This window comes from Oncorhynchus mykiss, chromosome 20, assembly GCF_013265735.2.
Source record: "Oncorhynchus mykiss isolate Arlee chromosome 20, USDA_OmykA_1.1, whole genome shotgun sequence".
Classification (NCBI taxonomy): domain Eukaryota; kingdom Metazoa; phylum Chordata; class Actinopteri; order Salmoniformes; family Salmonidae; genus Oncorhynchus; species Oncorhynchus mykiss.
The window spans coordinates 15,695,944-15,708,656 of NC_048584.1; the positions used below are offsets into that span (position 1 = coordinate 15,695,944).

At 41.0% G+C, this 12,713-nt stretch overlaps 1 protein-coding gene across 2 annotated transcripts; it reads right to left on the reverse strand.

Moving 5' to 3' along the window:
- Positions 1–428: 428 nt before the first annotated feature.
- On the reverse strand, positions 429–11,617 carry LOC110499049 (COP9 signalosome complex subunit 3). Of its 2 annotated transcripts, XM_021575882.2 has the most exons (13): positions 11,474–11,528; positions 10,165–10,294; positions 9,560–9,672; positions 9,284–9,333; positions 3,139–3,231; positions 2,847–3,026; positions 2,325–2,465; positions 2,020–2,193; positions 1,627–1,713; positions 1,360–1,473; positions 1,142–1,222; positions 876–965; positions 429–764 (listed from the first exon to the last, which is right to left on the reverse strand). In XM_021575882.2, the coding sequence occupies exons 1-12, from the start codon at positions 11,526–11,528 to the stop codon at positions 912–914; spliced, it is 1,272 nt and encodes a 423-aa protein (XP_021431557.1). In that variant the 3' UTR covers positions 429–764; positions 876–911. The 2 variants fall into 2 exon arrangements, with proteins under 2 accessions (XP_021431557.1, XP_021431556.1); XM_021575881.2 differs by having other exon boundaries at positions 429–965; positions 11,474–11,617.
- Positions 11,618–12,713: the final 1,096 nt, after the last annotated feature.

The following is a 12,713-nucleotide window of genomic DNA, read 5'->3' on the forward strand; positions in this document are numbered from 1 at the left end:
GTCTTCATTTAAGGTTAAGCATAAGGTTTGCAGTGTGGTTAAGGTTAGGTATTAAATTAGATTTTAAGAAGATAATTGTAGAAATGGGCAGGGTTTAGCCATAATTATGACTTGGTGGCTGTGTTAACTACATAACACACTGCACAAATACCTGAGCTATAAGTAACACACAATGTCGGAAAACTAGGGTAAACCATGCTGACAAAATAGTAATGTGACGTGATCCATTTAATGCAAAATTGTGTCAATTTACTGAATCAATTTATTCCAACATTCAAAAATCGCTAATCTTGAGTCCTTCCACATAACAGATAAATATGTATTCAGTTCAGTGCTCATCCCACCTGCAGTAAATGCAAACTACAGTACAAAAGTACATGAGAGACCTCTAGGGGATGGAAAAAAACAGTGCATTTTTTAAAAAAAAATTTAAAGCTGGACTCTCCTCTGTACATTTGGTCAAGGGCAGAAGTACAGTCTTGCTTTTGTTGTCAAATCTACATTTGATTTGACCCCCCCCAAAAAATATGCTAGCTCGTCGAGGAAAATTACTGATCTTGGAAACAGGAGACTTAAGCTTTCCTCAAATTTCAAGTTTGCCTAGAAGGAAATTCCAAAGAAATGAACATGCAACACATTATTTTTTGAACAAATAAGTCCAGTTTTTATTATTATGGTTGTTAATGCAGCAGTGGCTCTTCCATCTGAACATTGATAAATAAAACACCGACAAAAAATGTTTTTGTTAAGGTTTCCTCAAGACACTGTGAAAGAAATAACCAAATTATCATTCCACACATTTTATATTTTCCTTGACCAATGTCCATACTCAATAGAATGTTTTTCCTCTTTAAAAAAAGTAATCCAACAAGAACCTGAAGGGTGGCAGCGTTCTCCCCTGTCCATGCCCCTCAGGAGTAACTTGATGTTTTGCTGCCGACATCGTCCTCCTGCGTTCCCATACTCTGAAACATACAGTGTGATACAAACCATTAGCAATCATTTTAATACTAACTAAAAGACCAGGGGTTTCATATAAATAAATAAAAATACCAACAAATACTCAACCAACTAAACTGTGAAAATACTCCTCTTGGAAAACCACTAGAGGAGCCTAAATAATTTAATTGTTGCTTCCTACCTTCTGAACAAACTGTGGGTTTACTGTGATTTCTTGATCCATGGACTTTAGTTTCTCATCCAGCTCTATACACTTCAGCATCTGTGAAGGACACAAAACAAGGCATTTACTTCACTAAAACAGTATCAAATGATATTCAAATAATTGTTGTCACTTCATTGCACCCCAATAGTAATTTCCATATAAGGATAGATAATCAAATACTGCCATTCTCTTACCTCTTGGTCAATTTTGTGAAGCATTGCGGGGTTGTTGTATTTCTCCGGGTTGTCATGGAAACAGACCATGCCATCCTTTTGGTTGATACTGGCATATATCTCACCATCTTCAATCTGTAAGGAACAGAAAGGTCATTAATGGACGAATCAATGTTAGATTTAGTCTTCTTTGAAGTGAACGCCATTTTATTTGATACATTCAAAATTGAGTGTTCTCAGAGTACTGAGATAAAGCGTGTCTATCCTCCTGCGGTCACGTTGGCTTACCATGTGCAAGACATACTTCTCCGCCTCCTGGGGCCCTGACAGCTGCACTCGACTCGCCATGTCTTGCAAGGACAGCGTCAGGAAAGTCTGCAAAGAAAGAAGGGTGGTCATGATACATTGCCTTTCTGACCATTTGCTTTAAATACTTTGTTTACACCCTGGTAACAGGGTGAAGATAGGGACGAAGAAGTTAGATTTGAGGTGAAGGACGGGAGGTATATTTTGAATATAGTCGAGGTAAGTGCAGATGGAGATATATTAAGAATGAGAATGGTGTATTGGGGGTAACCGAGATGAGCGAGGACTATTGATAGACATATTAGGAGGTATATGTGAGGTGAGGGGTCGTATTTGAGGTGAAGAAGACATGATCTGAAGGGGAAGGAAGTATACCTTTGTTAGCCTCTGGATGTTCTTCTTGTAGAGGGAGGACAGGCACTGCTTGACCAGCCCTGTGTTGTTGTCGCGTGTGAAGGTCTCACTGTGTTTATTCACCTGGGAGCGCAGTTCTGCTGGGTTGTTGGTGGCATACACCTGAGCAAGCTCATGGTACGCGTTGCTGAGAGGCTGCAGAAACAAAAAGCAGTCAAATATATGTCATATGTATAGTATGTAGTACAACAGACAATTCAAAATATAATGGCATATTTAAGCCTTAAAGATGTGATATATGGCCCTTTTTGGATCTTCATTCTCACCTTTATGAACCTGCCAACTATCTGTGACGTGTACTTGGGGAGCTGCTGCACTTTGCCGTGGAGAATCAGGGAGACCAGGATGTACTTCTTATAGGCCTCCAACATGATGTGACTGACAGCCATGGCTGGAGTGGTTATTGCCTGGTGGAGAAGAGATCACCAGAATATCACAGAAGGGAACAGGAGATGTAAACAAAATACTGCATTGTTGGGAAAGAGTTTGAAAGTAAACATTTCACTGTACTGATTACACCCGTTGTATCCTGTTCATATGACAAAAAAACAACAACTCTGATTTGATATGTCATTGCCATTACAGATTAAATGTCATCTCAGTGTGTAGTGTACTTGACTACTGTATGCATCAAAATAGTAATTTGAAGGTCATTTAAATTGGTATTACAATGAGCAAAGGTTTTACTAGTAGTATGCTAAATCAATTAACTTTTGATAACAGGAACACTAGGTCACATCTAAAACAGCTTTAGCACACACATTTTAGGTTCTCAAATAAGCCAGTACCTGTTCATAAAAATACAGTGCTCTTTCAAAGTTCTTCAGACCCGTGTAGATCATGCCTCCGTAATAGTAGTAACATAGAAAGTGCTTTGCGTCGTAGGCGCCATTTTCCTTACAGATGTCCATCATGTCAAGCTCAAGAAATGGGAGGACAGGCTTGAAGCACTTTGCTAACAAGCACAGCTGTGGATGTACACACAAAAATAGTTGAGGGGTCATTCATTCGAAGTCTCGCAGCCAAGCGTCAATACATTCCAATAAATCATATAAAGTCGATACGAATCAGTTTACTCACCTGACACAGGTCTGCATGAACTGAGGTAAGTTGGTTTGTGTTGATTTGCATTTTGTCTATTGCCAGTTTTAGAATGCCGACACCCCTCAATGGCTGTGAAAGAAAGAGATGCATTAAAACCATACGTAACAGAGATAAGAATGTGTCGTAAGGGCACTCCACACAGCTAGCTTGAAATGTCGCCAATAATGCCATCGAAAGCGCTCCTTTTCAGTGGCACAACTGGATAGTACGACATTGTCAATCAGGGCGATCACCTGATTTGGCAAGGCCCCAGGTTTGAGGTGTGGTACGGTCAGTTTACCCTGAGTTGTCATCAGAGAGGAAGAAAGCTAATCCTGCTAAGCTAGCACATTGGGCTGGGAGATATGGCCAAAATATATCACTATATTTCAATTTTTTTGACAGTATGGCAGTATTTTATGTTTTTGAATAATCCAAGTTTTAAATATGTTTAATGATATATGATTTTATTAGTCACATGCACAGGGTTGTAGATGTACTTGCAGGGTACAGTTAAATTCTAAATTGGGGGTTTTGGGCCTTTCTCCATTCTGATGGTTTTATACTCAACCAAACTCAGACAAAACGGACAGTGAAGTAGTCCAATGTGCAGAACCTTTCATTTAATTTAGCACTATATTAAAATATCATTATTGACAGTTTTGTAAAAACCCATACTGGTATGTGGATTCACGATATATCGCCCAGCCCTAGTTTCACATATCCTTCTTTGAAAAACACCTGCATTACACTTAGATCATGTAGAATGAACCAATATTAGTGACGGGGGATCGATAGTTATATATCACAATATTATTTTGGACGATATGATAGTGCCCTCCACTAATATTGGCACCATTTGGTAAATATTAGCAAAACGTGCCGTGAATTTTTTTTAAATTGTTTATCCTCTTGGTCTTTCATTCAAAATATTCACAAAAATCTAACCTTTAATTAAAGTAAAATAATTTGCAAGAAAAATTACACTCTTATCATGAAACAAATATTTTTCTCAAATATATGTGTGCACCTCTTCATTCAATACTTTGTGAATACTCCCTTTGCCAAGAAAACAACTCAGTCTTCTCCTATAATGCGTAATGAGGTTGGAGAACACATGGCAAGGGATCTGAGACCATTCCTCCATACAGAATCTCTCCAGATTCCAAGGTCCTTTTCAAATCATCCCACAGGTTTTCTATTGGGTTTAGGTCAGGGGCCTGGGATGGCAAAACCTTGATTCTGTAGTCAGTGAAACATTTTTGTGTTGATTTTGAGGTGTGCTTTGGATCATTGTCCTGCTGGAAGATCCAACCACGGCCCAGTTTAAGCTTCCTAGCAGAGGCATTCTGGTATTGATATAATATCTATAGAGTCCATGATACCATGTATCCTAACAAGTTGTCCAGGGCATTTGGAAGAAAAACAGCCCCACAACATCAAAGATCCACCAATGTGGCAGGGCTTGAAAACTATTACAGACTACAAAGGGAAACCCAGATGCGAGCTGCCCAGTGACGCGAGCCTACCAGACGAGCTAACTGCCTTTAATGCTAGCTTCGAGGCAAGCAACACTGAAGCATGCATGAGAGCACCAGCTGTTCCGGACGACTGTGTGATAATGCTCACGGTAGCCAATGTGAACAGAACCTTTAAACAAGTCAACATTCACAAAGTTGCTGGGCCAGACGGATTACCAGGACATGTACTCAAAGCATGCGCAGACCAACTATCAAGTGTCTTCATTGACCTTTTCAACCTCTCCCTGACCGAGTCTGTAATACGTACATGTTTCAAGCAGACCACCATAGTCCCTGTGCCCAAGGAAGCGAAGGTAACCTGCCTAAATGATTACAACCTTGTGGCACTCACGTCTGTAGCCATGAAGTGCTTTGAAAGGCTGGTCATGGCTCACATCAACAGCACCCCCCCGGACAACCTAGACCCACTCCAATTCACATACCGCCCCAACAGATCCAAAGATGATGCAATCGCTATTGCACTCTACACTGCCCTTTCTCACCTGGACAAAAGGAACACCTATGTGAGAATGCTGTTCAATTGACTACAGCTCAGCGTTCAACAACATAGTGCCCACGAAGCTCATCACTAAGCTAAGGACTCTGGGACGAAACACCTCCCTCTGAAACTGGATCCTGGACTTCCTGACGGGCCGCCCCCAGGTGGTAAGAGTAGGCAACAATACGTCTGCCACGCTGATCCTTAACATTGGGGCCCCTCAGGGTTGTGTACTTAGTCCCCTCCTGTATTCCCCGTTCACCCACAACTGCGTGGCCAAACACAACTCCAACACCATCATTAAGTTTGCTGACGACACAACAGTGGTAGGCCTGATCACCGACAACAATGAGACGGCCTATAGGGAGGAGGTCAGAGAACTGGCAGTGTGGTGCCAGGACAAAAACCTCTCCCTCAATGTGAGCAAGACAAAGGAGCTGATAGTGGACTACAGGAAAAGGCGGGCCGAATAGGCCCCCATTAACTTATTGGTGACAGGGGGGCAGTATTGAGTAGCTTGGATGAATAAGGGGCCCAGAGTAAACTGCCTGCTACTCTGTCCCAGATGCTAATATATGCATATTATTAGTAGTATTGGATAGAAAACACTCTGAAGTTTCTAAAACTGTTTGAATGATGTCTGTGAGTATAACAGAACTCATATGGCAGACGAAAACAAATCCAACCAGGAAGTGGAAAATCTGAGGTTTGTAGTTTTTCAACTCTTTGCCATTCCAATATACAGTGTAAATGGGCTCATACTGCACTTCCTAAGGCTTCCACTAACAGTCAACAGTCAACAGTCTTTAGAACTTAGTTTGGGGCTTCTACTGTGAAGTGGAGGGGAATGAGCCAGGTGTCTGGCAGAGTGCCACAGGCTCTGACGCACGGTTACGGGAGTTAGCTCTCGTGCCATTGCTTTTCTACAGACATAGGAATTCTCCGGTTGGAACGTTATTGAAGATTTATTTTAAAAACATTCTAAAGATTGTTTCTATACTTAGTTTGACAAGTTTCTACGGGCTGTAACTGAATTTTTTGAACTTTTCGTCCGACGTTCGGCTGGACCTTGAACGCGAGTTTGGATTTGTTTACCAAACGCCCTAACAAAAGAAGGTATTTGGACATAAATGATGAACCTTATCGAACAAATCAAACATTTATTGTGGAACTGGGATTCCTGGAAGTGCATTCTGATGAATATCAAAGGTAAGTGAATATTTATAATGCTATTTCTGACTACACAATATGGCGGATATCTTTTTGGCTGTTTTGTTGTCTAAACGCTGTCCTCAGATTATTGTTTTCTTTTTTAAAATCTGACACAGCGGTTGTATTAAGGAGAAGTAGATCTCTAATTCCATGTATAACACGTATTTTCATCAACATTTATGATGAGCATTTCTGTAAATTGATGTGGCTCTCTGCAAAATCACTGCATGTTTTAGAGCTACTGAACGTAACAAGCCAATGTAAAATTAGATTTTTTGATATAAATATGCACTTTATCAAACAAAACATACATGTATTGTGTAACATGAAGTCCTATGAGTGTCATCAGATGAAGATCATCAAAGGTTAGTGATTAATTTGATCTATTTGTGCTTTTTTGTGACTCCTCTCTTTGGCTGGAAAAATGGCTGTGTTTTTCTGTGAGTTGGTGGTGACCTAACATAATAGTTTGTGGTGCTTTCGCTGGAAAGCCTTTTTGAAATCAGACACTGTGGCTGGATTAACGAGAATTTTATCTTTAAAATGGTGTAAAATACTTGTATGCTTGAGGAATTTTAATTATGAGATTTGTTGTTTTGAATTTGGCGCCCTGCACTTTCACTGGCTGTTGGCGAGGTGGGACGCTCACGTCCCACATATCCCAGAGAGGTTAACATCAACAGGGGCTGTAGTGGAGCAGGTTGAGAGTATCAAATTCCTTGGTGTCCACATCACCAACGAACTATCATGGTCCAAACATACCAAGACAGTCGTGAAGAGGGCACGACAAAACCTTTTCCCCCTCAAGAGACTGAAAATATTTGGCATGGGCCCCTAGATCCTCAAAAGGTTCTACAGCTGCACCATCGAGAGCATCCTGACCGGTTGCATCACCGCCTGGTATGGTAGTGCGAACACCTCAGTATATTACTGGGACCAAGCTTCCTGCCACCAAGGACCTATATAATAGGCAGTGTCAGAGGAAAGCCCATAAAATTGTCAGAGACTCCAGTCACCAGTCACAGACTGTCTTCTCTGCTACTGCACAGCAAGCGGTACCGGAGCGCCAAGTCTAGGACCAAAAGGCTCCTCAACAGCTTCTACCCCGAAGACATTAGACTGCTGAACAATTCATAAAAATCGCCACCAGACAATTTACATTGACACCACCCCTCATGTACACAGCTACTCGCTGTTTGCTTGTTACCTATGCATAGTCACTTCGCCCCCACCAACATGAACAGATTACCTCAACTAGCCTGTACCCCTTCACACTGACTCGGTACCGGTGCCCCCTGTATATAGCCTCGTTATTCTTATTGTGTTACTTTTTATTTTAGACTACTTGGTAAATACCTTCTTGAACTGCACTGTTGGTTAAGGGCTTGTAAATAAGCATTTCACGGTAAAGTCTACACTTGTTGTATTCGGCTCATGTGGCAAATAAAGTTTGATTTGACACGTCACAGTGGGGATGAGGTACTTTTCTGCATGGCTATCTTTCTGTCTACGCCAAACCCACTTCTGGTGTTGGTTTCCAAAAAGCTTTATTTAGGTCTCATCTGACCATAGAACCCGGTCCCATTGAAAGTTCCAGTAACGTTTGGCAAACTGTAGGCGCTTGAGTTTGTTGTTTGATGACAGCAAAGGCTTTTTTCTGACAACCCTCCCAATCAACTTTTGGTTATGTAGGTAGCATCTGATTGTAGTATTGGAGATGTTCTAACCCCAAGACCCAACTAACGTCTGCAATTCTCCAGTTGTGATACTTGGGAGATTTTTTGGCCACTCGAACCATCACCCTCACTGTGCATGGGGTCAATACAGACACACGTCCTCTTCCAGGCCGATTGTTAACATCTCCAGTTGCTTTAAACTTGTTAATTATTGCCCTGATAGTGGAAATGGGCATTTTCAACAGTTGAGCTATTTTCTTATAGCCATTTCCTGATTCGTGCAGCTCAACAACCTTTTGTCGCACATCATTACTGTATTCCTGGGTCTTACCCATAGTGATGGATGACTATGGGAACATGGCCTGTGTGTCACCTCTTATTTATACCAAGTGAACCAGGAAGTCATGGCTTACTACGTAAGTGTTCCTAATCACTCAGGTGAACTTAAAAACGTAAAATATGAATGGGAATATACTCCAGTTAGATTTTACTCATAAGAATTTCTAGGGGTGCCAATAAATGTGGCAAACATGTTTCGGAGAAAAATATTAATCTCACTTTTTTTTTTCTTCAATCATTTTACCTAAAGGTTCCATGTTAGTAAATATTTTGAATGAAAGACCAAGAGGATAAACAGCAAAGAAATGTTTTCCACAGCCCGTTTTGCTCATATTTACCAAGGGTGCCACAAAATTAGCAGGGGGCACTGTATATTGATACTTTGACTCCAAGTATCGATTTGTAAAAATAAAAAAACAGGTTTGGTAGTGTGCACTAGGTCGGCTACACCTATGCCAAAACTCTGGTATTTTTCATCCTATGGCATGTTCGCCATCTTTTTAAATAGTGAGCCAACATGTTTTTAGCACTGTTATTTCCATGACTGATCAAAACAAACTCTCATACCTCTCTGCAGTCATGCCTCTCTGCAGCAGAATATAGTGAGCAATATGTTTGGAACATCAAATCAGAATATATATTGCATTATCACCTAAGTATTGTGATAATATTGTATCGTGAGGTCCATGGAAATTCCCAGCCCTAATCAATATGCATTCTCATGGATTGGCTTTTTGTTTTTGAAATGATGTAGAATAGTAATACCATAATCTGGGTCTGATCTTGTAAAAACACAAGTCATTTCTTTAAATAGAGCATGTAAATGTGTTAGACAAGTAAGCTCATGCATTAGCTCTTCTGGTTTAAATGTTTTGCCCCCGTTTGGCAAGTCTTACCTGTTTCCGTTCTACAAGGGCATTTGTCAACTGATGGCAGAGGCCGGCAACTGTGAAGAGAAATAATAAAAGTAGTAAGTAGGTTTAACAGGTTCAAGCAAGCTAAATTAATTTTGCCCTGAACATTTGACCTTGAACATTCTCCACATTCCTTAGGATTTGACTCTAATAATTGCAAGATGGAGATAATTGCACCTCATGGAGTAAACCATTCCTCTGAAACTCAGTTGAATCCAAGGCTTCTAAAAACTAAAAGTTATTTCAGTTAAGACTTACAAGTGTCTGTTGCATATCGGATGTGCTCCCCATTGCAGGTACTGATGAAGAGCTGGACTTGGGAAAAGAGCGTCTCAAAGTCAGGGATGTTTGGCATGGAGAACTTCACAAACCTGTATGAAGGGAAAGTGAAAACCGGCAGTGAGCACACAAGGAAAACATTTGACACAGTACATGAAAACAAAAAAGATTGTAGGCTGTGTAAGACAGTTTCAACAGGCACATAATTTAATTTGAACACCAGGGGTTGCAAACCTTGATCTGTGTGATATTTATTTTATTTTACCTTTATTTAACTAGGCAAGTCAGTTAAGAACAAATTCTTATTTTCAATGACGGCCTAGGAAGTGGGTTAACTGCCTGTTCAGGGGCAGAACGACAGAAGACCTTGTCAGCTCTGGGATTTGAACTTGCAACCTTCCGGTTACTAGTCCAACGCTCTAACCACTAGGCTACCCTGCCGCCCCATATACTTTTGAGTCATGAGCCCCGGATGCACAAGTACACTAAGCAGAAAATGACTCGAAGTCATAGCCTAGATCAGTGATTTACTTATACTCATTTATCAGTGATTAAAGGACTGCAGAGGAGAGCAGGCTACTCACAGCACAGCCAGGACGCCCAGGGAGTGCTCCTGGATGTCCAAGGCCCCCAGTACAGTGTCCAGGTGGGACAGGTTCTTGGCCAACAGCTCCCCGCTCTTGTTGATCAGTTCACACAGCTGTGTCATCTGACCTGAGATGCAACAGTTAAGACAATTGGTAAACAAACAATGCAGCCCTTGATAGTCAAGCTATTAGAGCTGGTTGAAGAGAAGTACAGGTCCAAATCAGATAACAATTAATGTGTTATGTTGTTGAGTATATAACCTACATTTTTTTTTTATTTTACCTTTATTTAACTAGGCAAGTCAGTTAAGAACAAATTCTTATTTTCAATGACGGCCTAGGAACAGTGGGTTAACTGCCTGTTCAGGGGCAGAACGACAGATTTGTACCATGTCAGCTCGGGGATTTGAACTTGCAACCTTCCGGTTACTAGTCCAACACTAACCACTAGGCTACCCTGCCGCCCCAGTTTAAATAGTTTAATTTACACAAGTGTTTTTCCCATTTTTAAATGAGACCTCCCTAACCCAAACTCAAACATTAATGTCCAGACCCAGTTCACACCCATCTAACCCAGAGATGACAGCATATGTCAGTCATAACTAAATATTCATTATGTTGCTCCCATTTAATGCATATTTCTACCGATATTGTAATGCAGACTATAAAAACTCTGTACCAAAAACTAACCAGAATGTCAACTGAATACACCTGCATATGTAAATAATAATTAAGTAATAAAACATTTTTCAAATATTGGGTGCCACGAAGAACATTGAGCATGTTTTTAGAATGAAACGCGGTCCAGCTGCATTGTTCATATTCTTTGCAGTTACTGTAAAATATATCGGCCGGTCAAGTGTCCTGTCAAGGCCTGCACTGGTTACATTAGCTATGAAAGTAACGCATATTGCGTTACAGATGGGACTGTCGACCAATAACAGTTGACAATGGCGCTTTGCAACCAATCGCGCCTACTTAGGGCGGAACTACCGGTAAGCATTCCACTGAAATATTTTTCTCGAACAAAAACAAAGTTAGATTTTAAAACACGTATTCATTTACTATGTTGTTATTTGTACGCTTTAGTGTCCAGGGGTAAAAACACATCTTTCTGAACTACTTTTTTGAGGCCTCATTCCCCAAAACAATACATGTAGGGCTGTGTTTACATGATAAAGCAAAAAGGAGGATCTAGCTATCCAGTTTGGCTAGCTAGCTATGCTATCAGCACAGCAAAGCATTGCTTAGCATTGGCTAATAGTTCCAGCTCGTCTGAGAACTAAAACATGTTTATTGTCCATACCTTGAGCGGAGAGCTGCCGCACATTGTTCACGAACTGCTCCAAGGCTGAAGCCATTATTATATATGTCCAAAGTGGTAGCAATTCAGACTGTTTTTCATTCAGATGTCAGAAACAACTCCGTCCGGACTGAGACAGGGGGCCACGCAGCCGCCACTGAGAGAAAAGTATCGCGAGACTTTAGTAAGAACAGACGGGAACCAACGAGATTTACAGTTGGAACTTTAGGCTCTTAAAGGGACAGGCATAGAGTTTTGCTAAATATTCATTTCAGAAACCTTGTTATTGCTGTTTGCTACCATTTATTTGCCACTTTTCTCTAAACGTAATCCCCCTGAAAACATCTCGTGATTGTTGTTCTTTGCTATCAATATTTGTTATAATTGGGAATTTGGCTCCCTTATTATAAAAGGTGGCTCACTTTTTCCCTCACAGCCAAGTAAACACAGGAAGGGCAGTGCAGATGCTACCGGGTTGCAGGCAAAGATATTATAAAGTTGGAGATTTCCCACACAACTACAGCCCTGGAGGGCCAGAGTGCATTACTGTTTTTCATAGTTTCCTTCTAATTGGACTGATTCAGATCTGGATGGGGACACCTGTAACACAAGGGGAATTGCATAGCTCTGCACCTACATTTTAAAACGTGCGTGCAAGATCCCCGCTCAACAATGCTACATAATACGAATAGGAGAAAGTTAAACGTCAATAAATAATACATGGATTATAATGTACAGACTTTTATCCTTTTTCCAGGTGTGATTTGGCAAACTAAATTATTGGGGGCCCCTACAAGGGGACACTCAACACCTCCCTGAAGCTTACCAATGAACCAGAGGCCACCCCTGCTTCCTACCCAGTACCACAGACAGTTATCAAACCATACAGTAGGCCAGCACACTCCACTCTCCTACCTGTAGCTGCCTGATACTGCTTCTCAGGATGTCTTCATTGTTCTGGTGCCTCATTGGATCGGTCTTGCGATTGACTACAGCTGCTTAGTCTTGCTTGCCAGACTCATGGTTGGCACTAATAGACTCATGGTTGGCCATTAATAGATGCTAACTGCTTTAGCGCCCATTAACGATAGTATCTTCTGTCGGGGGCGTTTTGTTAAGACCCCCGGCACTCGTTCTGAACGTTAAAATGCATCGCTGGTGGTATGGTTTTGGAAACATAAGGAATATATCTTTCATATCAGCAACAAATAATAATTTAAAAAAGGTTCAATTACTACACACC